Here is a 27870-nt window from a genome sequence, read left to right on the forward strand (position 1 = left end):
AAGAAATATACATCACTAACCAATCCAGCATTCTTACTTGCCAGGTAAACTACCAAATTTTAATATGGATATATTTGAAAAAGAAGAAGTTTGTTTTGTTTAACAACACTGCCAGAGCACAAGGAAGCAAGTTAGGATATATGGTTTATTTAACGACGCACTCAACACATTTTATTTACAGTTATATGTTGTCGGATACAGATAATGAGGGAGGAAACCCGCTGTCACCACTTCATGGGCTACTCTTTTCGATTAGCAGCAAGGGATCTTTTATATGCACCGGTGTGACGCTAAATAGGTCCTACTACTGTGTAATAAGTGGCTTTAGCCAGATACTGCCGATCAATAAAAATAAAATAAATTTATTTTCATTTCTCAAGACTCGAATAAAATACAACCTTTTTGTTTGTATCAAACAAACAAATGGACACTGAAATGGGTCTTGGTTATTAATAAGAGGATGTTGATAATTATCATAATGCAGATTAAATAACGCAACGTTAAGCTTTTGGGGCCTGGAATGACCGACAAATTTTCGATAGTATCCTATTTCTGTAAACACTGAATTTTTATTGTGTTTTAAGATATTAGACTTTTTGTTGTTGTTGACTCTCTCTATTGGTAGGGGGCGAGACGTAGCTCAGTGGTAAAGAGCTCGCTTGATGCACGGTCAGTTTGGGAACGATCCCCGTCAGTGGGCCCATTGGGCTATTTGTCGTTCCAGCCAGTGCGCCACGACTGGTGTAACAAAGGCTGTGGTATGTGCATATCCTGTCTGTGGGATGATGCATATAAAAGATCCCTTGCTGCTAACTGAAAAGAGTAGCCCATGAAGTGGCGACAGCGGGTTTCCTATCTCAATATCTGTGTGGTCCTTAACCATATGTCTGACGCCATATAACGTAAATACAGTGTGTTGAATGCATCGTTAAATAAACCATTTCCTTCCCTCTTGGCTAAGCCCTGTTCTCATGGTGGTATTTAGGAACTTGAAAAGTCATCTAATACACAGCAATATTTGGTATGTTATGTAGTATTCTCTATAATAATAAAATGATGTTGCGTACATACATTATAGATGGTCACATATGCCACATGTATAATATATAATTGAATTATACACATGTATTCACAGGATAATTAATTGTGTTTGTATTTTGCGTTATAAATTCACAATCTCATCTAACGATATTATAATGTATGTAATTTACTAATTTAATCAGTTACGTATATAATATAGTGAGATGAGATTGTGACTTTATTAAAAATGTACATGAAGGTGTTTTTATGTTTTGCATATGGAGCGAGACTAATTGGACCAGACCTGTGTCCTTCATTGATCGTTTCTTTTACAGACTTGATATTAGTAGTGAAAGCCCAAGTATTTTATAACCGCCATTTAGCATCTGGTACATTACACCTGTGGCAAACTCAAACGTTTCCACTATTGGTGGTTATCGTCATTTGCTTTGATACACCATACATGTACAAATGTACATACAGAGTACATACTTCACTATTTTTTTTTTTTTACTAATATTTATTTATTTTAAATAACCCACTGCCCCCTTTCCTTTCTCTGCTTTAGATTCCATCTCATTTCTTCCCAATCCGACAACTCTTAATTTGAGAGTACGTAATAAAAATAAAACGGACCACAATATACATGTAAGTGCCCTGACTGCACGTCTGTGCATCTTGTTTTAGACTTTCATAAACTTTAAACTATTTGAACAGCAGTTTTCTTACAATGATCTCTCTAAAAATTACAATTTCACACTGTGGATCGTTAAATTAACACGTTCCTACATAAATTCGAGTGATGGTAGTCTTAAGACTCATATTAAAATGTGACATGAAATTAATGCGAGTGGTGGTCATATTAAAATTAACATGAAATTAATGCGAGTGGTGGTCATATTAAAATGTGATATGGAATGGCTTCCCTTGAAATATTACTGAGATAACTGAACCCATTAATGTGATATTGCAACAACTATTCACAAAGTGACTGGATATGCTACCAACGTGCAGTCACTGGTGTACAGAAACTCATACATGCGTGCATATATAATGTAAAACTCTTGATTCCATAATTAGACTGGTGGGACTTGCACTCACTCGAAGCGCAGTCGGTCTGGGATCGAGCCCTGTTGGTGGGCCCATTGGGCTATACTTCTCGTTTCAGCCAGTGCATCACGACTGGCATATCAAAGGCTGTGGTATGTACTACCCTGTGTGTGGGATGGTGCATATAAAAGATCCCTTACTGCTATGGCCAAACAAAAAAATAGGTGTGTTTCCGGTCGACCGACCGTCCCTAGTTTTAACCCCCCAACCCTAATTTTTTCTTCTCTTAAAATGAAAAAAAAAAGAAGGAAAAATAAAAGAGGACAACATCACCAAACAAGAGTATTTCCCTCCTTGCACATTGTTTACGTACTATTATACAATACATTTTGCACATGTAATTCCCTTCCGAAAAACATCGAGAAATTATGGAAAAGCTTTTGTAATAGAGTTCCTTCCCCTGATTAGCTACCACCGAACAGCTTAGTCGGTCACGGAAGTAACCGAATGTACGAACATAGCCTTGGTACAGGTTATTTCGATTAAATATAATCGTATCAATTCATCTTAATTCTCGTCTTCACTTAAATCAACAGGTCATATTATTAATGCATCTCAAATGTTTGCATAAAGTATTTAAATTAAGAACAACGAAATTAATACAAATGTTCCATTAATTTAAGGAAATACACAAACAGTGCATACCAATACTACTACTACTACTACAACGACAACAACAATAACAATGATAATGATGATAAATAATAATAATAATAATTATTATTATTATTATTATTATTATTATTATTATGATAGTATTCAATTTAAAAACCCCCACAAAAAACCCTACCTACCTACCCTAATTTTTGGGGGGATGCAATCGGAAACACACCTATTTTTTTTTTTGTTGGCCTAATCGAAAAGAGTAGCTCATGAATTGGCAACAGTGGGTTTCCTCTCTCAATATCTGTGTGGTCCATAACCATATGTCTGATGCCATATAACCTTAAATAAAATGTGTTGAGTGCGTCGTTAAATAAAACATTTCCTTCCTTCCATAATTAGAGTTTATTACATATCCTGAATTGTGTTTTATAAAATATCCATGTAGGCCTACTGAGTCCAAGTAATTGTATTTATGTGCCTATATCCAAACTAAGTTCAGGCATCATAGGCCTACTAATATTTGAATGGTTTGTGATACAATGAAAAGTTAGAAATAAATGCATCAATTAAAACTTTTAATGCGAATAACATATCAGCTTGCATTTTTCACATTAAAATCAGGATGTTCATGAGTATCCGTTAATTGCAAAGATTTGAAGTTACACCTTTTACGCTCAGTACACCCTGGCTGAAACCCTGAATTTGTTTTCCCTGTGCTCTACCACTGTCTGCAGTTAGTATTAGAAACCTAATGCCTGCCTGCCTGTCTGGCCATCTTATAGTTTGTTATGCATGCTACGTTTTTAACTACGTCATGCATGCATGTACCTGTACATGTATAATATTAGCACATTCTCAGGTATAATATTAATATGTATCTCACATTCTCAGGTATGATATTAATGTGTATCAGACATTCTCAGGTATAATATAAATGTGTATCAGACATTCTCAGGTATAATATTAATGTGTTTCAAACATTCTCAGGTATAATATTAATGTGTATCAGACAGTCTTAGGTATAATATTAATGTGTATCAGACAGTCTTAGGTATAATATTAATATGTATCTCACATTGTCAGGTTTAATATTATTTAATATGTATCACACACTCATGCAGGTGTATTATTAATATGTATCACACACTATCAGGTATATCACTAGGTGTATATGTGCATCACACAGTTTCATGTATAATGTTAATATGATTCACTTATCCTCAGCTGTGATATTAATGTACAGATCTATTCAATACAGTGAAACTCCCAAAACTGGTCATTTTTCACAGTCTCTCTTTTAAAACTATTAACACAGAAGAGAACCTCTCTAAACCAGATACCCTTTATTATCAGACTTTGTACTTGAAGGGGTGGCATGTAGCCCAGTGGTAGAGCGCTCGCTTGATGCGCGGTCGGTTTGGGATCGATCCCCGTCGGTGGACCCATTGGGCTATTTCTCGTTCCAACCGGTGCACCACGACTGGTGTAACAAAGCCTGTGGTATGTACTATCTTGTCTGTGGGATTGTGCATATAAAAGATCCCTTACTGCCAATCGAAAAGAGTAGCCCATGAAGTGGGGACAGCAGGTTTCCTCTCTTAGTGTCTGTGTGGTCCTTAACCATATGTCTGATGCCATATAACCATAAATAAATGTGTTGAGTGCGTCATTAAATAAATCACATCCTTCCTTCCCCGTCGGTGGGCCCATTGGGTGTTTGAGATTAAAAAATTTGGGCAGTATCCCAGTTGGATACTAACATTTCAAAATCTGGTATCCCACCTGAGAATTTAGTATTATATGGTATCCCGGTGGGATACTGGGTTCTTGAAGTCTGGTATCCAAAATTAAATTCTGGTATCCCCGGGATATCGGGATACAATTAATCTCGAACACTGGGTATATCAAAGGTCATGGTATGTGCTGTTCTGTCTGTGGGATTATACATATGAAAGCTCTCTTGCTACTAATGGAAATACTGTAGCGGGTTTCCTCTCTATGACGGTGTCATAATGACCATGTGTTTGACATCCAATAGCCGATGATTAATAAATGAATGTGCTCCAGTGGTGTCGTTAAACAAAAACAAACTTTAACTTTGTACTTGAAACCCATGGGTGTCCAGTGTTTAGGGGTTTCACTGTACATGTGTATGAAATTCATGAATATAATAAATGTACTGTTATATAATAAATAATTATACATCCAGGGCTCGAAACGGTCTGTGGCCATGTCACCAAATGTGACCAATGTCCCGTTTGGGAGACTTAAATATTAAAAAATAATGGCGTTAGTCACCCAAATGATATTATTTTGGCGATCGTCTTTAGAGCTATAACATATGAGCCACTATTAATATTTGTATTGCATATATTTATTCCACATTAAAATCTTGCTCGTGGTTCATGGTTCGCTTACCTTATTTTTTGGGCCACCATATTTTATGATGAGTTTCAAACCCTGTACATCATACATACATTTATAATATTTACATGTACATGTGTGTAAGAATGCTACTTAAATCTAGTACCTTGTACATGTACAGTGAATGCTGTGTCTAAACCCGACTCACTTCGTACCGTCAAAATCTAGGGCGTAGCCGGAGACGAAAAAACACCGCGGCAAACCCAGACCTGTTTAATAAATATCAGTGTCATAGGAAAAATAAAATAAATCTGGGGAAATTCCAGACGAGGCAAACGCCTCATCTGCCTTACACTGGCTACGCCATTGGAAATAGTCCTGTTTACATAGACAGAATCCAGATTTATACCTAAGAGATAAATGGTAGCTGGACGGGGCTTTAAAAATGGACTGGTTTACGCAGAGATCCAGGTTATCCAGTACACAGAATCCGGTTTAGACAGTCCACTGTATTTCACTGTAAGAATTCTACCGGTACTTAAATCTAGTATGTCATGCATGTATTTAACTGTAAGAATGGTACTTAAATCTAGTATGTCATGCATGTATTTAACTAAGAATGGTACTTAAATCTAGTATGTCATGCATGTATTTAACTGTAAGAATGGTACATCTAGTATGTCATGCATGTATTTAACTGTAAGAATGGTACATCTAGTATGTCATGCATGTATTTAACTGTAAGAATGGTACGTAAATCTAGTATGTCATGCATATATTTAACTGTAAGAATGGTACATCTAGTATGTCATGCATGTATTTAACTGTAAGAATGGTACTTAAATCTAGTATGTCATGCATGTATTTAACTGTAAGAATGGTACTTAAATCTAGTATGTCATGCATGTATTTAACTGTAAGAATGGTACGTAAATCTAGTATGTGATGCATGTATGTAAGTGTAAGAATGGTACTTAAATCTAGTATGTCATGCATGTATTTAACTGTAAGAATGGTACATCTAGTATGTCATGCATGTATTTAACTGTAAGAATGGTACTTAAATCTAGTATGCCATGCATGTATTTAACTGTAAGAATGGTACTTAAATCTAGTATGTCATGCATGTGTAAGAATGGTACTAAATCTAGTATGTCATGCATGTATTTAACTGTAAGAATGGTACATCTAGTATGTCATGCATGTATTTAACTGTAAGAATGGTACATCTAGTATGTCATGCATGTATTTAACTGTAAGAATGGTACGTAAATCTAGTATGTCATGCATGTATTTAACTGTAAGAATGGTACATCTAGTATGTCATGCATGTATTTAACTGTAAGAATGGTACTCAAATCTAGTATGTCATGCATGTATTTAACTGTAAGAATGGTACTTAAATCTAGTATGTCATGCATGTATTTAACTGTAAGAATGGTACATCTAGTATGTCATGCATGTATTTAACTGTAAGAATGGTACGTAAATCTAGTATGTCATTCATATATTTAACTGTAAGAATGGTACTTAAATCTAGTATGTCATGCATGTATTTAACTGTAAGAATGGTACTTAAATCTAGTATGTCATGCATGTATTTAACTGTAAGAATGGTACTTAAATCTAGTATGTCATGCATGTATTTAACTGTAAGAATGGTACATCTAGTATGTCATGCATGTATTTAACTGTAAGAATGGTACGTAAATCTAGTATGTCATTCATATATTTAACTGTAAGAATGGTACTTAAATCTAGTATGTCATGCATGTATTTAACTGTAAGAATGGTACATCTAGTATGTCATGCATGTATTTAACTGTAAGAATGGTACGTAAATCTAGTATACCATGCATGTATTTAACTGTAAGAATGGTACGTAAATCTAGTATGCCATGCATGTATTTAACTGTAAGAATGGTACTTAAATCTAGTATGTCATTCATATATTTAACTGTAAGAATGGTACTTAAATCTAGTATGTCATGCATGTATTTAACTGTAAGAATGGTACATCTAGTATGTCATGCATGTATTTAACTGTAAGAATGGTACTTAAATCTAGTATGCCATGCATGTATTTAACTGTAAGAATTAGGAGGTAACCATATGGAGTTTTTAGATTTGCGGGCATCAAATAGACAATAACATCCGCAAATCTAAAAACTCCATATGGTTATGTCCATTGTAAACTGAATCGTTTTTCTACAGTACTAACTGTATATTTGGCATTTCTTGAAAAAAATACCTGGCTACAATCTAACTGTAAACCCTTGAATCGTCAAGTTCGCCTGTTCCAATTGCTAATGACGTCATTAGCTTTCCGGGTGTTATTGTCTATTTGATCCCGGAAAAAGAATGTAATTAACCAATCACAATACAGAACACACGACAGTCAGTGTACAATGGTACTTAAATCTAGTATGCCATGCATGTATTTAACTGTAAGAATGGTACATCTAGTATGTCATGCATGTATTTAACTGTAAGAATGGTACTTAAATCTAGTATGTCATGCATGTATTTAACTGTAAGAATGGTACATCTAGTATGTCATGCATGTATTTAACTGTAAGAATGGTACTTAAATCTAGTATGTCATGCATGTACTCAACCAAGGTGTTTTGCTTGATTGTTAATAGGGTACAATTTCAATGTTTTCTACAACATACATTTCAGTTTTACATTGTACTAACTAGTATTGATAAAACAAATGGACTTGGTAGTGTAGAAACAGAAAAATATATTTAATATGTAATAGGAGTCGTTGAACAGGCTTTACTAGTGGGAAACATGTACAGCAAAACATACCCCCATACCCACAAATTATACCTACCAAATTTCAGCTACATGTATATAGGCCCAGAATGGTTGAAGAATTTTAAAAATAAATCACTTCATATAATTTGTAATACAGGCCAATACACATTTAACCTATACCACACAGTTTTTAATATATTCAACCCCCCCCCCCCCCCCCTCCCCCCCCCCCCCCCTCCCAAAGGGATCTAAGTGTACGTTGTAATTACCTACAAAATCAGTCCAGAACTGTTCTTAGAAAATTACAAAATAGACAGCTTAAAAATAATAATAATCACAAAAAAAAAAAAAGTTCCAGTAGCTGATCCAGGTGTGGGGTCCAAGGGTCCAGACCCCCCCCCCCCCCCCCCCCCTTTTTGAAAACTGACCAAAACCTTTAAGGGGAAACGTGATATTAACTGTTCTGTGTAAAAGGAGAGATCAGTCACCACATTTGGACACTTCTCCCCCCCCCCTCCCTTTAGAAAAATCCTGCATCCGCACCCGAGTTCCCAGTTAAAAAGGCTTGGGAACATAATAATAATAATAAAAATTTATGTATTAAAAAAAAAAAGGCTAAAAGTTTGAATAAGAGTAGATATTAGCTAGCAGCTGTCTGAATATTACCATTTCTGAAAACTTATTGTTCGATACATTTCAATCAGCACAATTAATTTCAGTCATGTACTGCATACACATGTACTGGTGGGAACAAATATAAGGGGTCACACCAACACTGATCAGGGCTCGAAATGGCCAGTAGCCAAGTCGGCAAATGCGACCAATGTCTCGTTAAACTTAAATATTAGAAAATAATGGCGTTAGTCGCCCAAATAATATTATTTGGTCGCTCTTCTTCAGAGCTATAACATATGAGCCCTATTAATATTTGTATTGCATATATTTATTCCATATTAAAATCTTGCTTGTGTTCGTGGTTCGCTTAACATAATTTGCCAAAACCCATTATTATGTTTTGGGCAACCATATTTTTTGGAGAGTTTCGAGCCCTGACTGATGCAGTAACAGGAGAGAGTGACTACAACCAAAACACTTTCGGGGCATTTTACCATTTTCGGGACACTTTTTAAAAGTCTTCTTTTTTTTAAAATTGAAATAAAAATAAATGTAGTTAATGTACTTGTTTTAATAAATGAATAGAAAAATATATAACAGGGATATTTGACTTAATTAATAATGCATTTTCTAAGTGTTTTATTAAGGCCATTTTAGAATTATTGAAAAAGTCTTGTTTCATCTTAGTGCAGCATGGCGCTGATTAAGGCAAGATGGTGCTAAACTATTTAGGCATGATGCCGCACCATGCTAAAACTATACTTTATACAGACATTACAACACTAATAGTGACTGAATATTCAGGTCTTCAATACTAACTGTTAGCTTATTTGTTTTTCTCTGTATATAAAATACACAGTACTTAGTTCTTTTAATAATTATGTGCACTTTCAGATTTATTGATATAAACATGCATTAATTTCGGCACAAGTTTCTAATTTTATTTTATGTTTGAAGAACTGCAAGTTCTTTGTGACACTGTAATGTTATTAACATAATACTTGTAGTTTTTGTGACTGTAGTAATTAGAATGATCAACTAACAAATATTATTATATAACATTTAGTGAAATATCTTAAAATATCAGTGAAATAAAAGTGTTATCAGTCACTCGGTGACGATAACACATTTTAGAGTGAAAATGTCACTATTTCACTCTAAAATGTGTTATCGTCACTGTAGAAAGTGTTATCTTCACTGTAAGAAAGCCGGAACTATTTTGCTCCTGGCATTTTAAAAATAAAGGTAAATTGCCAAAAGTTATATAATAAATTGAAAATTTCATGTTTTTTGTCAAATATTATTTATATCTCATCTCGTGAAGTTTGCAGTCATATCACACTCGTCGAGCAAGCGCGACTTGTGAGATATGATTGCAAACTTCATTCGGTGAGATATAAGTCATATTTGACAAAAAAAACATGAAATATCCTATACATCACACTGATCGACTAATATTAATGTACATTCATGTGTGTTTATTAATTTTGGTATCAAATTGAAATGATGTGCAGTTACATACATACCGGTATATACAGGGGATGGATGAGCATGTTTTGTACATGTTGTAGGGTTCAATATATACTCTTCAAAAAATGTAGGGGAACTCTAATAAGAATTTACAATTGCCAAAATTGTAAGGTATATTAGCTGTGGGAATGGTTATATGATAATAGTGAATTAATTGGGAAAACATTACAACCGGTAGTTCAGTATTACAGTACATTTTATGACTACCAAAGATCTTGAAGGTACGATTGGGGTCAGAAGTGAAATTTGTAAGTTGACAGGGTTTTTTTTATCATTAGTGGGTGATACCACCACAATGTGTCAGACATTCATTCAGTCCGAGTTTGTTATTCTATTTATTACCCCAGCTACAGTATTTGGGTTTCTTGAAAGCCTTTATTTTCGTTATATATACAAATTCGGCTACATGTCCATGTATGTAGAAACGACATAAACTACTGTTCTGAGTATTGCTTTAATTTAGTATTTTATTCACAGTTCACAGATAATTTTCAAAACCCAAACTTCTTTATATTCTAGAAAAAAAAAAAATCTCTTAATGAAATGCATTAAACTACCATTTTATTACAAGTGTAAGACTAAAACCAGAAAGACTTAAACACACTTTAAACTCTGTGACGTCATTGTGTGTGCTTTCCCAAATTGTGATGGTGTCATATTTAGTACCGACAAGGTCAAATCATCCAATGCATGATAATTTCTCCGTGAGAAATTATGATTTTTATTTTCCCCGTTATGAGTGCCTGCTGGGGTAATATGTGCAGTTAACGTATATATATATATATATATATATATATGTGCAGTGTATGGATGAGCATGTGTTGTACATTTTGTAACGTTCAATATACTGTGTTCCTACTCATATTATACATGTGTTATAACAATCTGGATATATTGTTTGATGACTCTTTAGTTCACAGGTACTATTAAATTGTAATTAGTGCCTAGTACATGTATATTGTATGTATTATGAATTGTGATGTGTTGAGCCATTTATATTGGCATCAGTTTAAAATTGTTCCCTCGATTTTATATCTTGCACCTGCATTTCTTTTTATAGATGATGCATAATCTATAAAGTAATATATAGTTAACTATTCTTTCCAAAGTAATGAAAATTGGAGGAGGGGGGTGGGGGGGTGAGGGAGAGAATGAGTGAGTGGGAGAGAGAATGAGTGAGTGGGAGAGAGAAAGAGAGAGTGGGAGAGAGAAAGTGAGATAGAGAGAGAGAAAAAAAAAAAAAATAAGAGAGAGAGGGGTGGGGAAGATTGATTTAGTTAAAATTGGAAGGAAAGACAGAGAGAAAAAGTTAGAGAGAGAAAAAAAATAGAGAGATTGAGAGGGAGGGGGGAAGAAAGAGAAAGAAAGAAATAGCAGAGAGAAAGAAACATAGAAAGATGGAGGGCGGGGATAGATTGATTATTTCCAAAATAGTGAAAATTCAGTGGAGAGGGAGAGATGCAGAGGGAGGGAGTGAGAGAGAGGGGAAGAGAGAGAGAGAGAAAAAAAGAAATAGCAGAGGGAGAAAAACAGAGAGAGATGGAGGGCGAGGAGAGATTGATTATTTCCAAAATAGTGAAAATTGAATGGAGGGAGAGAGAGAGAAAGAAAGAAAGGGAGAGATTGATTGATTGGTTGGTTGCATGGATACAAAGTTTGTTTTGTTTAACAACACCACTAGAGCACATTGATGTATAAATCATCGGCTATTGGATGTAAACATTTGGTAATTATGACATGTATAGTCTTAAAGAGGAAACCTGCAACATTTTTCTGTTGGTAGCAAGGGATACTTTATATACGCCATCCAACAGACAGGATAACACACACCACGGCCTTTGATATACCAGTCGTCGTGCACTGGCTGGAGCGAGTGCTTTACCACTGGGCTATGTCCCACCCTGCAAAGATAGATTCATATAAGTAACTCACTTTAACAGACTTTGTTTCAGTCGTTGTGATTAGGCAGTTTACTGTGATCAGACAAGGAAAGATAGATTCATATAAGTAACTCACTTTAACAGACTTAGTTTCAGTCGTTGTGATTAGGCAGTTTACTGTGATCAGACAAGGAAAGATAGATTCATATAATTAACTCACTTTAACAGACTTAGTTTCAGTCGTTGTGATTAGGCAGTTTACTGTGATCAGACAAGGAAAGATAGATTCATATAATTAACTCACTTTAACAGACTTTGTTTCAGTCGTTGTGATTAGGCAGTTTACTGTGATCAGACAAGGAAAGATAGATTCATATAATTAACTCACTTTAACAGACTTTGTTTCAGTCGTTGTGATTAGGCAGTTTACTGTGATCAGACAAGGAAAGATAGATTCATATAAGTAACTCACTTTAACAGACTTAGTTTCAGTCGTTGTGATTAGGCAGTTTACTGTGATCAGACAAGGAAAGATAGATTCATATAATTAACTCACTTTAACAGACTTAGTTTCAGTCGTTGTGATTAGGCAGTTTACTGTGATCAGACAAGGAAAGATACATTCATATAAGTAACTCACTTTAACAGACTTTGTTTCAGTCGTTGTGATTAGGCAGTTTACTGTGATCAGACAAGGAAAGATACATTCATATAATTAACTCACTTTAACAGACTTTGTTTCAGTCGTTGTGATTAGGCAGTTTACTGTGATCAGACAAGGAAAGATACATTCATATAATTAACTCACTTTAACAGACTTTGTTTCAGTCGTTGTGATTAGGCAGTTTACTGTGATCAGACAAGGAAAGATAGATTCATATAATTAACTCACTTTAACAGACTTTGTTTCAGTCGTTGTGATTAGGCAGTTTACTGTGATCAGACAAGGAAAGATAGATTCATATAAGTAACTCACTTTAACAGACTTTGTTTCAATCGTTGTGATTAGGCAGTTTACTGTGATCAGACAAGGAAAGATAGATTCATATAAGTAACTCACTTTAACAGACTTTGTTTCAGTCGTTGTGATTAGGCAGTTTACTGTGATCAGACAAGGAAAGATAGATTCATATAATTAACTCACTTTAACAGACTTTGTTTCAGTCGTTGTGATTAGGCAGTTTACTGTGATCAGACAAGGAAAGATAGATTCATATAATTAACTCACTTTAACAGACTTTGTTTCAGTCGTTGTGATTAGGCAGTTTACTGTGATCAGACAAGGAAAGATAGATTCATATAATTAACTCACTTTAACAGACTTTGTTTCAGTCGTTGTGATTAGGCAGTTTACTGTGATCAGACAAGGAAAGATAGATTCATATAATTAACTCACTTTAACAGACTTTGTTTCAGTCGTTGTGATTAGGCAGTTTACTGTGATCAGACAAGGAAAGATAGATTCATATAAGTAACTCACTTTAACAGACTTAGTTTCAGTCGTTGTGATTAGGCAGTTTACTGTGATCAGACAAGGAAAGATAGATTCATATAATTAACTCACTTTAACAGACTTTGTTTCAGTCGTTGTGATTAGGCAGTTTACTGTGATCAGACAAGGAAAGATAGATTCATATAAGTAACTCACTTTAACAGACTTAGTTTCAGTCTTTGTGATTAGGCAGTTTACTGTGATCAGACAAGGAAAGATAGATTCATATAATTAACTCACTTTAACAGACTTTGTTTCAGTCGTTGTGATTAGGCAGTTTACTGTGATCAGACAAGGAAAGATAGATTCATATAAGTAACTCACTTTAACAGACTTAGTTTCAGTCGTTGTGATTAGGCAGTTTACTGTGATCAGACAAGGAAAGATACATTCATATAATTAACTCACTTTAACAGACTTTGTTTCAGTCGTTGTGATTAGGCAGTTTACTGTGATCAGACAAGGAAAGATAGATTCATATAAGTAACTCACTTTAACAGACTTTGTTTCAGTCGTTGTGATTAGGCAGTTTACTGTGATCAGACAAGGAAAGATAGATTCATATAAGTAACTCACTTTAACAGACTTTGTTTCAGTCGTTGTGATTAGGCAGTTTACTGTGATCAGACAAGGAAAGATAGATTCATATAATTAACTCACTTTAACAGACTTTGTTTCAGTCGTTGTGATTAGGCAGTTTACTGTGATCAGACAAGGAAAGATAGATTCATATAATTAACTCACTTTAACAGACTTAGTTTCAGTCGTTGTGATTAGGCAGTTTACTGTGATCAGACAAGGAAAGATAGATTCATATAATTAACTCACTTTAACAGACTTTGTTTCAGTCGTTGTGATTAGGCAGTTTACTGTGATCAGACAAGGAAAGATAGATTCATATAAGTAACTCACTTTAACAGACTTTGTTTCAGTCGTTGTGATTAGGCAGTTTACTGTGATCAGACAAGGAAAGATAGATTCATATAAGTAACTCACTTTAACAGACTTTGTTTCAGTCGTTGTGATTAGGCAGTTTACTGTGATCAGACAAGGAAAGATAGATTCATATAATTAACTCACTTTAACAGACTTTGTTTCAGTCGTTGTGATTAGGCAGTTTACTGTGATCAGACAAGGAAAGATAGATTCATATAATTAACTCACTTTAGCAGACTTTGTTTCAGTCGTTGTGATTAGGCAGTTTACTGTGATCAGACAAGGAAAGATAGATTCATATAATTAACTCACTTTAACAGACTTTGTTTCAGTCGTTGTGATTAGGCAGTTTACTGTGATCAGACAAGGAAAGATAGATTCATATAAGTAACTCACTTTAACAGACTTTGTTTCAGTCGTTGTGATTAGGCAGTTTACTGTGATCAGACAAGGAAAGATACATTCATATAAGTAACTCACTTTAACAGACTTTGTTTCAGTCGTTGTGATTAGGCAGTTTACTGTGATCAGACAAGGAAAGATAGATTCATATAATTAACTCACTTTAACAGACTTAGTTTCAGTCGTTGTGATTAGGCAGTTTACTGTGATCAGACAAGGAAAGATAGATTCATATAATTAACTCACTTTAACAGACTTAGTTTCAGTCGTTGTGATTAGGCAGTTTACTGTGATCAGACAAGGAAAGATAGATTCATATAATTAACTCACTTTAACAGACTTAGTTTCAGTCGTTGTGATTAGGCAGTTTACTGTGATCAGACAAGGAAAGATAGATTCATATAAGTAACTCACTTTAACAGACTTTGTTTCAGTCGTTGTGATTAGGCAGTTTACTGTGATCAGACAAGGAAAGATAGATTCATATAAGTAACTCACTTTAACAGACTTTGTTTCAGTCGTTGTGATTAGGCAGTTTACTGTGATCAGACAAGGAAAGATAGATTCATATAAGTAACTCACTTTAACAGACTTTGTTTCAGTCGTTGTGATTAGGCAGTTTACTGTGATCAGACAAGGAAAGATAGATTCATATAATTAACTCACTTTAACAGACTTAGTTTCAGTCGTTGTGATTAGGCAGTTTACTGTGATCAGACAAGGAAAGATAGATTCATATAATTAACTCACTTTAACAGACTTAGTTTCAGTCGTTGTGATTAGGCAGTTTACTGTGATCAGACAAGGAAAGATAGATTCATATAATTAACTCACTTTAACAGACTTAGTTTCAGTCGTTGTGATTAGGCAGTTTACTGTGATCAGACAAGGAAAGATAGATTCATATAAGTAACTCACTTTAACAGACTTTGTTTCAGTCGTTGTGATTAGGCAGTTTACTGTGATCAGACAAGGAAAGATAGATTCATATAAGTAACTCACTTTAACAGACTTTGTTTCAGTCGTTGTGATTAGGCAGTTTACTGTGATCAGACAAGGAAAGATAGATTCATATAAGTAACTCACTTTAACAGACTTTGTTTCAGTCGTTGTGATTAGGCAGTTTACTGTGATCAGACAAGGAAAGATAGATTCATATAAGTAACTCACTTTAACAGACTTTGTTTCAGTCGTTGTGATTAGGCAGTTTACTGTGATCAGACAAGGAAAGATAGATTCATATAATTAACTCACTTTAACAGACTTAGTTTCAGTCGTTGTGATTAGGCAGTTTACTGTGATCAGACAAGGAAAGATAGATTCATATAATTAACTCACTTTAACAGACTTTGTTTCAGTCGTTGTGATTAGGCAGTTTACTGTGATCAGACAAGGAAAGATAGATTCATATAATTAACTCACTTTAACAGACTTTGTTTCAGTCGTTGTGATTAGGCAGTTTACTGTGATCAGACAAGGAAAGATAGATTCATATAATTAACTCACTTTAACAGACTTTGTTTCAGTCGTTGTGATTAGGCAGTTTACTGTGATCAGACAAGGAAAGATAGATTCATATAAGTAACTCACTTTAACAGACTTTGTTTCAGTCGTTGTGATTAGGCAGTTTACTGTGATCAGACAAGGAAAGATAGATTCATATAATTAACTCACTTTAACAGACTTTGTTTCAGTCGTTGTGATTAGGCAGTTTACTGTGATCAGACAAGGAAAGATAGATTCATATAAGTAACTCACTTTAACAGACTTTGTTTCAGTCGTTGTTATTAGGCAGTTTACTGTGATCAGACAAGGAAAGATACATTCATATAAGTAACTCACTTTAACAGACTTTGTTTCAGTCGTTGTGATTAGGCAGTTTACTGTGATCAGACAAGGAAAGATAGATTCATATAAGTAACTCACTTTAACAGACTTTGTTTCAGTCGTTGTGATTAGGCAGTTTACTGTGATCAGACAAGGAAAGATAGATTCATATAATTAACTCACTTTAACAGACTTAGTTTCAGTCGTTGTGATTAGGCAGTTTACTGTGATCAGACAAGGAAAGATAGATTCATATAATTAACTCACTTTAACAGACTTAGTTTCAGTCGTTGTGATTAGGCAGTTTAGGAGGAGACAGGATTTAGTTCAGTTGGTAAAGCACTAGCCTGAGGTGAATGGGTCATAGGATTGAATCACGTTAGTGGACCCACAGGGTTTTTTGTCATGGTATGTTCTGTCCTGTCTGTGAGTAAAATGAATTTTATAATTCCATGTTACTGAAGGAAAAATGTAGCTGGTTTCATTTGAAGACTGTGAAGGGGCGGGACGTAGCCCAGTGGTAAAGCGTTCACTTGATGCACGGTCAGTCTGGGGTCGATCCCTGTTGGTGGGCCCATTGGGCTATTTCTCACTCCAGCCAGTGTACCACGACTGGTATATCAAAGGCCGTGGGATGTGTTATCCTGTCCATTGGATGGTGCATATAAAAGATTCCTTGCTGCTAATCGAAAAGAGTAGCCCATGAACTGGCGACAGTGGGTTTCCTCTCTCAATATCTGCATGGTCCTTAACCATATGTCCGACGCCATAAAACCGAAAATAAAATGTGTTGAGTGCGTCGTTAATTAAAACATTTTCTTTTGAAGACTATGAATCAGCAGAAGATATTTAAAAATGTGCTATAGTGGTATTGTTACACCAATCAAATTTTAAACTCAATTGTTGGCCTATTCAATTACAGAGTATTTTACACTTTAATCATCATCTACACAGGGCATACATGTACATGCACAATACATGAAATCAACCATCTAAGCCTAGCTGATTTCATTGTTGGTTTGCTCACTGTATTAGCACATACCACAGCCTTTTGATATACCAGTGACACATGGTGCACTGGCTGCAACGAGAAACGGCCCAATGGGCCCACCAACGAGGATTGATTTTTCCTAGTAAAGGCTGTTCTGCCAGATACTAATTTCAGGATACATAATAAAAACAAAACGCCTCTGAGAGTTGAAAATCTGCGTGATCCATTTATCCATGAACATTAAACAGCAGGGACTTCTCCAATAAGGATGTGACGTAGCCCAGTGGTAAAGCGTTCGCTTGATGCACAGTCGGTCTAGGATTTTGGCTTATAGTGCTTTACCACTAGGCTACATCTCTTCTAAACCCCCCCCCCCCCCCCCCCCCCCCCCCAGTGTACAATGTAACAATTCACAATAATTTTGAGTAAATATATTAAATATATCGGCATGTGATGATACAAGCGGTTTTTCGCCCATTTGGAAATAGTTTTGCTACCAAAACAGGTAGAGAAAGATTCTTGTTACACCACTAGAGCACATTGATTTATTAATTATCGGCTATTGGATGTCAAACATTTGGTAATTTTGACATATGGTCTTAGAGAGGAAACCTGCTATGTACAATTTACCGTTATTAGCAAGGAATCTTTTATAGCTCTATCACACAGACACGATTGCACATACCACAGCCTTTTTTATATCAGTCATGGTGCATTGGCTGGAACGAGAAATATAGCCCAATAGGCCCACCGACGGGGATCGATTCTAGACTGACCGCGCATCAAGCGAACGCTTTACCACTGGACTTCATCCAGCCCTTATTGGAGAAGTCCCTGCTGCTTAATGTTCATGCATAAACATTTATTCAATCTCTCGGGTCATTCTGTCTGGTGTTTAATGCTAATGGATTAAGATAAACATTTATTAAATCTCTCAGGTCATTCTGTCTGGTGTTTAATGTTCATGGATTAAGATTTCTAAAGGTTTATTAAATTTATTAAGTCCGGTGTTTTGTTCTTCAGACCTTATCAAGTCGAAGGAGACGCTTCAAGAAAAATGTGAGACCAACAAAGTGAGTATGACGAATTTTATATCTTTTAGATCTTACTCAATAGATCAGTAGATCTGACATTAATCAGTGGCAGTGTCATGTCTTGGTGACCTTTCATTGCTAAGAGTCATAGAGTTTAATGTATACATTATGCTGTTTTATTACATACCTATTCAGTCTTACTATAGTGGTAAAGATATTTTGAAACCGTGTGATAAATATATTTTTTTATCGCACATACATGTATGTGCGATCTGAACCAGAACTTTTAAATGGGGAATTCCTTTTTTTATTTTTACTGCAGTTAATAAATAAATAAATAAAATAAATATATGAATTGTAGTAGTTTTAACATCTAGAGTGGAATGACCAGTAAGAGTTTATTTTTGTGAGATTGACTCATTGCTATTATTAGTCCAACCAGAGTGGACTATAGGTTTCATCTGTGTCTGTCTGTCCGTCTGTCCCACATATAGGTTTCTGGATTTTTTTTCAGAATGCCTTGAAATACTGAGCTGAAATTTTATGTATAGCTTTATCATGTACTATTACAAATCATGTTTTACCCATTTTTCACAGAGTTATGACCCTTGAACTTAGGAGATACTACTTTTAAGTGTGTTTTCCCCGACTTTTTTGTTTTTGCATTGCCTGAAGATAATGAGCTGAAATTTGGTAAATAGTTTCATCATGTTCTGTCACAGATCAAGTTTGACTTTCATAGCAATTTGGTAAATAGCTTCATCATGTTCTGTCACAGATCAAGTTTGACTTTCATAGCAATTTGGTAAATAGCTTTATCATGTTCTGTCACAGATCAAGTTTGACTTTCATAGCAATTTGCCCATTTTTCACATACATGTAGTTATGGCCTTCATCATGTTCTGTCACAGATCAAGTTTGACTTTCATAGCAATTTGCCCATTTTTCACATACATGTAGTTATGGCCTTCATCATGTTCTGTCACAGATCAAGTTTGACTTTCATAGCAATTTGCCCATTTTTCACATACATGTAGTTATGGCCTTTATCATGTTCTGTCACAGATCAAGTTTGACTTTCATAGCAATTTGCCCATTTTTCACATACATGTAGTTATGGCCTTTGAATTTAGAAGATACGAAACACGTATTGCTTCAGCAGTACTCTCAGAATGCTTGTTTAAATTAGTTTTTGATGGTGCTACACTACAAGTGGAAGACACCAGTGTTTATTTTTGTTGGAGGGAACACTCCTTAGTGGAATTCAACGGGCAGGGTGTAGCCCAATGGAAGAGTGCTCACCTTATGTGTGGTCGGTCTAGGATCGATTCCCATTCAGGGAACATTTTGTTAAGTATTGCGTCACGATTTGCTGTACAAGTTTTAGAGATTGCTACACAATTCATTAACATTAAATACTAGTTGCTAATCAATTTTCAAACTGACCATCGACATTTTGAAAACTAAATGTTCCCTGCTATTGATGGGTCCATTAGGCTATTTCTCATTTCAGCCAGTGCACCCTGACTGGTTTATCAAAGGTTGTGGTATGTCTTATCCTGTCTGTGGTATGGTGCATATAAAAGTTCCCTTGCTGCTAATGGGAAAATTTAGCAGGTTTCCTCTCTAAGACTGTCAGAATTACCAAATGTTTGACATCCAATAGTCGATGGTTCATAAATCAAAGTGCTCTAGTGGTGTTGTTAAAGAAAATAAACTTTGTTTGAGTACAATTCACAAAGTATAAATTCAGCTTTAACCACAAATATCAAATCAGGGGTTAAAACTTCAGCTAATTTGAAAGTGACTTTCAGGCTAGCAAGTTGGCTAATTTAAAATTGAATATCACATTGGCTGAAAATTTATTGGGCTTGGTAAGGGGACATGTATTACTTTAGCAGTACTCGAGCTCAGAATGCTTACTTGAACCTGAACTTTAAACTAGTGGTGAGTTTTAATTTAGCGGTGCATGGTATTTACCTAGTGGTGTGGTGACATTACGTGGTATGTGTACAGGATACAGGAATGCTGCTATCATCACAAATAGTCTGGTTTACAGATTTCAAGTATTTTAACTGTGTAGCCAGTTAAAAGTTTTGTAAGCCAAACAATTTAAAAAAAATATGCATGTTGCCTGCCAGAGAGTATATGGAGGTTAAAATTATTTATCCTAAAATCTGTGAAATTATTGAATATACTTTTAGAAAAATGTTTTATGATGATAATAGAACTGCTGTTTAATTTGTTTTCAAAGTGCATGAAATGAAGTGTCCAATTTGAAAAGATTTTAAACTCATAATCAACTAGTAGGGGCACTTGTGGTCTGTTTTGTTTTTATTTAGTACCCTCGAATTATTTTACAGTAGAAAGACTGATATGGGTATGATTTACATGTGTCTAGTATTTATAACCGTAAGTTTTAAATAAAAATTAGTAAAGTTTTTATTGCAAGTCGATTGATTCACTGCTCTCCTAAAACATTCGAGGCACTTTTCCCAGTAAAAGTTAGTTTTGTTTAACAACACCACTAGAGCATAGTGATCTATTAATCATCAGCTATTGGACGTCACACATTTGGTAATTTTCACATATAGTCTTAGAGAGAGGAAGTCTGCTATATTTTTTCATCAGTATCAAGGGATCTTTTATATGCACCACCCCACAGTCAGGATCGCACATACCACAGCCTTTTGATATACCAGTCGTGGTGCACTGGCTGGATCGAGAAATAGTCTGCATGACCCATTTATCGGTTACGCAGAAATAAATCCAGGTAACCCATTTCCTTTTCCTTATTGCGTAACCTGTTACATCCAAGTAAATGGTGATCCAAATTTTGCGTGAACAAACAATAGCTTATGCCAAATTTTGCGTGAGCAACGTGCATTTGAAACAATTGTTCTTGCAATTTTTAGAGGTTTGCAAAACAGCTGATTAGTGCCCCTAAACATGTACTAGGTGGTTGCGGGTTTGAAATCTTTTCAAATTGGACAATCCATTTCATGTATTTTGACATATTTAGGCCTTTTTCTGGGTGGGCAGAAAATACCTGTAATACATGTGATTTACTTGACATGCTATCATACATGTTGTCAGTGTATTTTGTGATTACCTCCAATTAAATCCATTTTGACATTTACGGACCATTTTATATTTCACAATTTTCTACTTTTAGCAGAAATATATTTTAATCTAACTCCTTATATTCAATGGGCCGAATAATTTACGAAGCCTTTTCTTCTTAAAGCAAAAGTCATAATTTTCAGAAGTCACTATTCTAGTCCCAGGTATTGTACATTTGTGCATATAAAAGATCCCTTTCTGCATTAAAAATATAGCGGGGTTTCCTCTGATGACTACGAGTCAGAATTACTAAACGTTTGACATCCAATAGCCGATGATTAATTAATCGACGTGCTCCAGTGGTGTTGTTAAACAAACCAAAGTTTAACATTTTGTAAATGTGTGTAGTTACACGTGAAAGACAGACACAGTCTTTGTAAATGTGTGTAGTTACACGTGAAAGACAGACACAGTCTTTGTAAATGTGTGTAGTTACACGTGAAAGACAAACACAGTCTTTGTAAATGTGTGTAGTTACACGTGAAAGACAAACACAGTCTTTGTAAATTCGTCCCAATATAAATTCTGTTTTTTGTGAATTTCAGCAAGACTTTGCTATGAGAATGAATGCTCTGTCGCAACAACACAAAATGTTAAAGGTACGTACCTGTATTTTCACTCTTTTGTTTTGTTTAACAAAACAAAAAAATTATATATATATCAGTGTTAAAAATTTGGGCAGTATCCCAGTTGGGTACTAACATTTCAAAATCTGGTATCCAACCTGAGAATTTAGTATCCAACGTAAATGAAATTCGTAAATGAAATTCATAAATAACATCGTAACAAACTCGTTCCCAGTCTATTGTTACGCCGTAATAGAAATCGCTGCATCTGTTTTTGAGTAATACTGACATAAATTAATATTTAGCAGTAATCTATAAGTGTTTCTGACATTACTAATGATAAACCTACCTGTTTCAATTTTCTGCAGATGGAGAATCAATATCTCAAATAAAATTTGAAGGGATGAAACATCCAACAAAAACAACAGTGACTTAGCAGTTCCCAGTCTATTGCTATGCTGCTATTGCTCCAGTGTAGCATTAGACTGGGTACACGTTGGGTGAGATATTGTTAAGGCATAGCATTAGACTGGGTACGTGTTCGAAAATACTGTTACTTAACTTCACCAGTAAATGACGACTTTAATTGTTTCAGTGAAAAATAACAGTTAAACAACAAACATTTTATGGTATTCCGGTGGGATACTGGGTTATTGAAGTCTGGTATTCAAATTTAAATTCTGGTATCCCCGGGATATAGGGATACCATTAATCTCGAACACTGTATATATGTGTGTGTGTGTGTGTGTGTGTGTCTGTATATGTACCTATATGTATATGTATATGTATACATGTATGTGTTTGTGTGTGTGTGTGTGTGTGTATATATAAAGGTTATTACCAGAGTATTTTTCGGTATCGTCAATATCATATATTAGGAATAAAAATTGTTATATGCAAGCCTCTGGCGAGCATAATACATTATTTTATTCCTAATATATGATATTGACGATACCGAAATACACAAGGGTAATAATCTCTTTATCATATAAGCTCAAGCTTAATACAACGTGTTTTTGTAAACTGTACACGCAACTTTAATTCCAGTCCGCCATTACTAGATACTAGTATTCAAATAACATAAGAATATGTGGCGTGGTGTATTTTTGAATGTAAATGACATCAAACTCGAATGACGTCATTTTGGATGTCCTTACATCAAAATAAAGTTATGCCTAACGTTTTTTGTTTTCTGAACGCTGGACAGCTTTCAGTGTCAACTTGCCATTGAAATGTTTTTATATGATGACTATGAATGCATACGTCAATCATGGAGTGTCATCCAAGTACGTTTGCTTAAATGTCAATAAACCTAGTACCGAGACCTCGACTAATTTACAACTAATTTGCAAAGTTATCAAATTCTCAAAGTATGTGATCTGAAAAATATCACATACTCTGATTGCACTGAAAATGTAAGATATTATATGATAAATATATATATATATCTAGTGCCTTATTTACGGTCAATCAACCCATTTTAGTAACAACATGCTGATAAACAAATTTAAAAATAAAAGGACCCTACCCTCCACTATAATATAATATTTAGGTTATTGGTGGGTGGAATTTCCTTTGTTCTTGTGGTTTACCCATATCATTCCGGCCTCTTTATTGATCCATAGTGTACAGCTTTAGAGTACAGTGTCCTCGATCATCCGAAAAGAACTCTTGATTTATATTGTTTACTGAATTATTTACTGTAGAATACTTTATTTTCGCGTTTTTCACGTGTGAATGAAATTTTTGAAAATATATTCCGCGCGAAAATAAAGGCCGACAAAAAAAATATGTAGTCTCATTCAACTATACCACATTAGTTTCCGATGTACGAGGCTAGTAATAACAAAGCGGTGCTCCCTCCTGTCACGGAACAAACCACAAAACACAAAAGCTGTTTAAAACTTTAAATCAAGAACACAATGATAAGTACATACATGATAATAAAACAATACTAACACTAAAGAAGCTTTATGCTGTTTTCCTTCGCATGTGCTAGCGATCAGTTCATCGGACAGAGTCTACATGTGTTCAACGACGGAAGTAAACATGCATTATCACAGTATATTAAAAATGTGGAAGTGAAAAAATCCAGACTGGGCTATAACAATTATAAGGATTAAGAAAAACTGCACGCGGTAAGCACCTTCTGTAAGCTTATTAACTTGTAAACAATAAAGTCTTGATTGGTTAAAGCAGGAAAACTATTGTTTTATGTATATAGCACTCGTGTGTACATGTAGGATTAGTTCTACAGATTAGCGTAACAACCAGCAAAACTAATTTCCGTTTTTAAAACAAAATGATTGACATCTGTACTTAGGTTTTTTTATTGATGGGGTTGGGGGATTCGCAAAAATAAATGTTCGCGAACTGACCCATTTTCATTAAATCGCGAAAATTTTATGCCACGAAAATAAAGTATTCTACGGTATATTGTTTACTGAATTATTTATATTATTTACTGAATTTTTTCAGTCAGAACGGTGGACAATATGCTCTTCCATACAGAATTCCCTGTCCCGAGTCAGATCCCCGATCTTATCGGAGGCTGGACTCAGGATGGGCGTGTTCGAAATAATAGAGGTATATGGACACGTTAAATTCCTAGTCAAGTCAAGTCATACTGAACTCTTGATTTATATTGTTTACTGAATGTTTTCAGAGTCGGAGAGATGAGTTAGAAGATTATTTGTATTGTTTACGGAATGTTTTCAGAGTCAGAGAGATGAGTTAGAAGATGATTTCTGTTGTTTACGGAATGATTTCTATTGTTTACTAAATGATTTGTATTGTTTACTAAATGATTTCTGTTGTTTACTGAATGATTTCTATTGTTTACGGAATGTTTTCAGAGTCAGAGAGATGAGTTAGAAGCTGACTATGGACGACTACAACAAGACAATCAGAAGATGAAAGAGGACCACTCGAATCTGGACCGCCAGCGATCGGAGGAATTCCAACAGATGAAACAACAGAACGAGCTCGAAATAGCCACGTTAAAAGGTTAGGTGGGGGTCCAGGGCCACATTTCACAAAGCGATCCTAGCCCTAAGATCACCTTAACTACATAACTACCTTATGCAGAACTTACAGTGATCTTAGCCCTAAGATCACCTTAACTACATAACTACCTTGTGCAGAACTTACAGTGATCTTAGCCCTAAGATCACCTTAACTACATAACTACCTTGTGCAGTGACAGTGATCCTAGCCCTAAGATCACCTTAACTACATTACTACCTTGTGCAGTGACAGTGATCCTAGCCCTAAGATCACCTTAACTACATTACTACCTTGTGCAGTGACAGTGATCTTAGCCCTAAGATCACCGTAACTACATTACTACCTTATGCAGAACTTACAGTGATCTTAGCCCTAAGATCACCTTAACTACATTACTACCTTGTGCAGTGACAGTGATCTTAGCCCTAAGATCACCTTAACTACATAACTACCTTATGCAGAACTTACAGTGATCTTAGCCCTAAGATCACCTTAACTACATTACTGCCTTGTGCAGTGACAAGATCACCTTAACTACATTACTACCTTGTGCAGTGACAGTGATCTTAGCCCTAAGATCACCTTAACTACATTACTACCTTGTACGTTACATTTGTGATGTTTGTTGTAGACCAAGTCGCGAACTACGTGAGGCAGAATGAAAAGCTACAGAACGACATTAACACTCTGCGGTCACAATTACAGAACGGGCAGGTGAGTTTTATGTTGGTTGGTCAGCCAGTCAGTTGGTCAGTCGATCAGTCAGCTGGTGGGTTAGGTCGGGTCGGGTCGGATCGGTCACGGCATACATGTAGCTCTTCTATGAAAACAGAGAGCTGAATTTACAAACAGTCATCAGCACCACTTCTTTTTAGATACATGTATGCAGGAGTCAAAATGTTAGAGAATCTACCAGTCGCCGCTCGGTATTATTTGTAGGTGACAGGTAGAGAAATAAATACCTGATTAAGAGTTTAGGGCTGCTTGGAAACTGTTCTCGACTATATTCTGTTATGAAAGAGCATGTTTGTTTTTTGTTAGGTTGTGGGGTGTTTTTTGGGGGGATGGGGGGGGTTAATGGATATTTTACCTGTATACATCCTCTACCATCTGGGCCATATTATAGACTCGAGCCTCTACCTAAATAACTAATATCTCTTAATGCAGGTCCCAGTGCTTATAATAATTTAAGTTTAAGGGATCTTTTATATTCACTATCCCACAGACAGGATAGCACATACCACAGCCTTTGATATACCAGTCATGGTGCACAGGCTGGAACGAGAAGTAGCCCAATGGGCCCATCGATGAGGATTGAGCCCAGACCGACCGTGCATCAGGAGAGGGGTTTTATTACTGGGCTGCGTCCCAACCCGTCAAGTGATAAACACGCATACCTCTTAATGCCAGTCCCAGTGCCTATAATAATTTACATGTAAGTTATACATGTAGCTCAAGGCTTTAATGAAAATGAAGTCCCAGAAAAGGAAGTGCAAGGAAATGTGTGGGGTAAAGATAAAGAGCACTTCTTGGTTAAAGATTATTTTGAAGAGAGTGATTCTTAGGAATGGAACGATTCGGTTTTTGAAATTTTCAATTTGATTTTGCAGTGTTTGACAAATGTTTGAGAAAGTCACAAGCCCTGACAGAAACTTTGTCTAGTGCCCTATAAATATAGTAATAAAGTTCATAATTTCCACTAGTCCCGAGAAAAGCTTCCACTACCTGGGATTGAGTGCTAGTGGAGTTGTCAAAACCGGAGTTATTGATATTTGATTCACGGTTTAATTTATTCATGATACTTTTGAAAAGTAGGCCCGCCATAGCTATCTATCTCACAGACATTTTAATAAACTATTTTAAGCGCAACCTACCTTATTTTACGTGTATTGTAATTGTAAATAAACGCAGTGCAAAAGAACAGGCCAGGATGATGTGATGTTGAGTTTTAGAGAGCTTAAAAGAACTTGAGAGAGTTTTGGGAGTTCAGCCCCATATTTTTGTATTTTCTAATAAAAAAATTGAATTAATAGTTTTTACTGTGTGCATGACAAGTGTTTATAATTGTTACTAATATTTTGGATGCATTTAATTTGTTTTTGGAATAACATTTTGTACGGGCCTTTCACAGTTATCAACATTTTTACAAGTGTATAATTAGAGAATAACTAGTTAATGACATTGGATATCTGCTTTATTTTGTGTCGGTAAGAATGGGAAGTTCTGCGAGGCCGTGCCGAGCGGAATTTCTCATTCGGCCTGAACAGGATAAAGCAGATATCCAACAACTAGTTATTATCTTTATCCTGCAGACCATAAAAATTATACATCGATAAATTCACAACAAAATGACAACCAATTCTTATAATTACAAACTTCACAACTTATTTACTTAAAACTACACATACATGTAATTCATAAATCGGTTTCTAACATTCTTCCCATGATCTGCTTTACGTAATGGCATCCCATTTGACATAATGACGTTATTTTCTGAGGTTTTTATTTTAAAATAATTCACTATGCTACATAATTTTATGCCTTTTGTGACAGTTGTAGGCCTACATCGATAAATTCATTAAAAAAACGACAAACAGTTGTTATA

At 35.3% G+C, this 27870-nt stretch overlaps 1 protein-coding gene across 6 annotated transcripts in view; it reads left to right on the top strand.

The window, feature by feature from the left end:
* The window catches only part of LOC121390686 (putative uncharacterized protein DDB_G0271606), an 86400-nt gene that overhangs the window by 9693 nt on the left and 48837 nt on the right, over positions 1-27870 (top strand). For all 6 annotated transcript variants that reach the window (XM_041522564.1, XM_041522561.1, XM_041522565.1 and 3 more), the window contains 4 exons: positions 18560-18609; positions 22239-22292; positions 25115-25265; positions 25897-25979. In XM_041522564.1, coding sequence (XP_041378498.1) covers positions 18560-18609; positions 22239-22292; positions 25115-25265; positions 25897-25979 — 338 coding nt within the window. The remainder of the gene's footprint in view (positions 1-18559; positions 18610-22238; positions 22293-25114; positions 25266-25896; positions 25980-27870) is intronic.

This window comes from Gigantopelta aegis, chromosome 15 (genome assembly GCF_016097555.1).
Source record: "Gigantopelta aegis isolate Gae_Host chromosome 15, Gae_host_genome, whole genome shotgun sequence".
Taxonomy (NCBI): domain Eukaryota; kingdom Metazoa; phylum Mollusca; class Gastropoda; order Neomphalida; family Peltospiridae; genus Gigantopelta; species Gigantopelta aegis.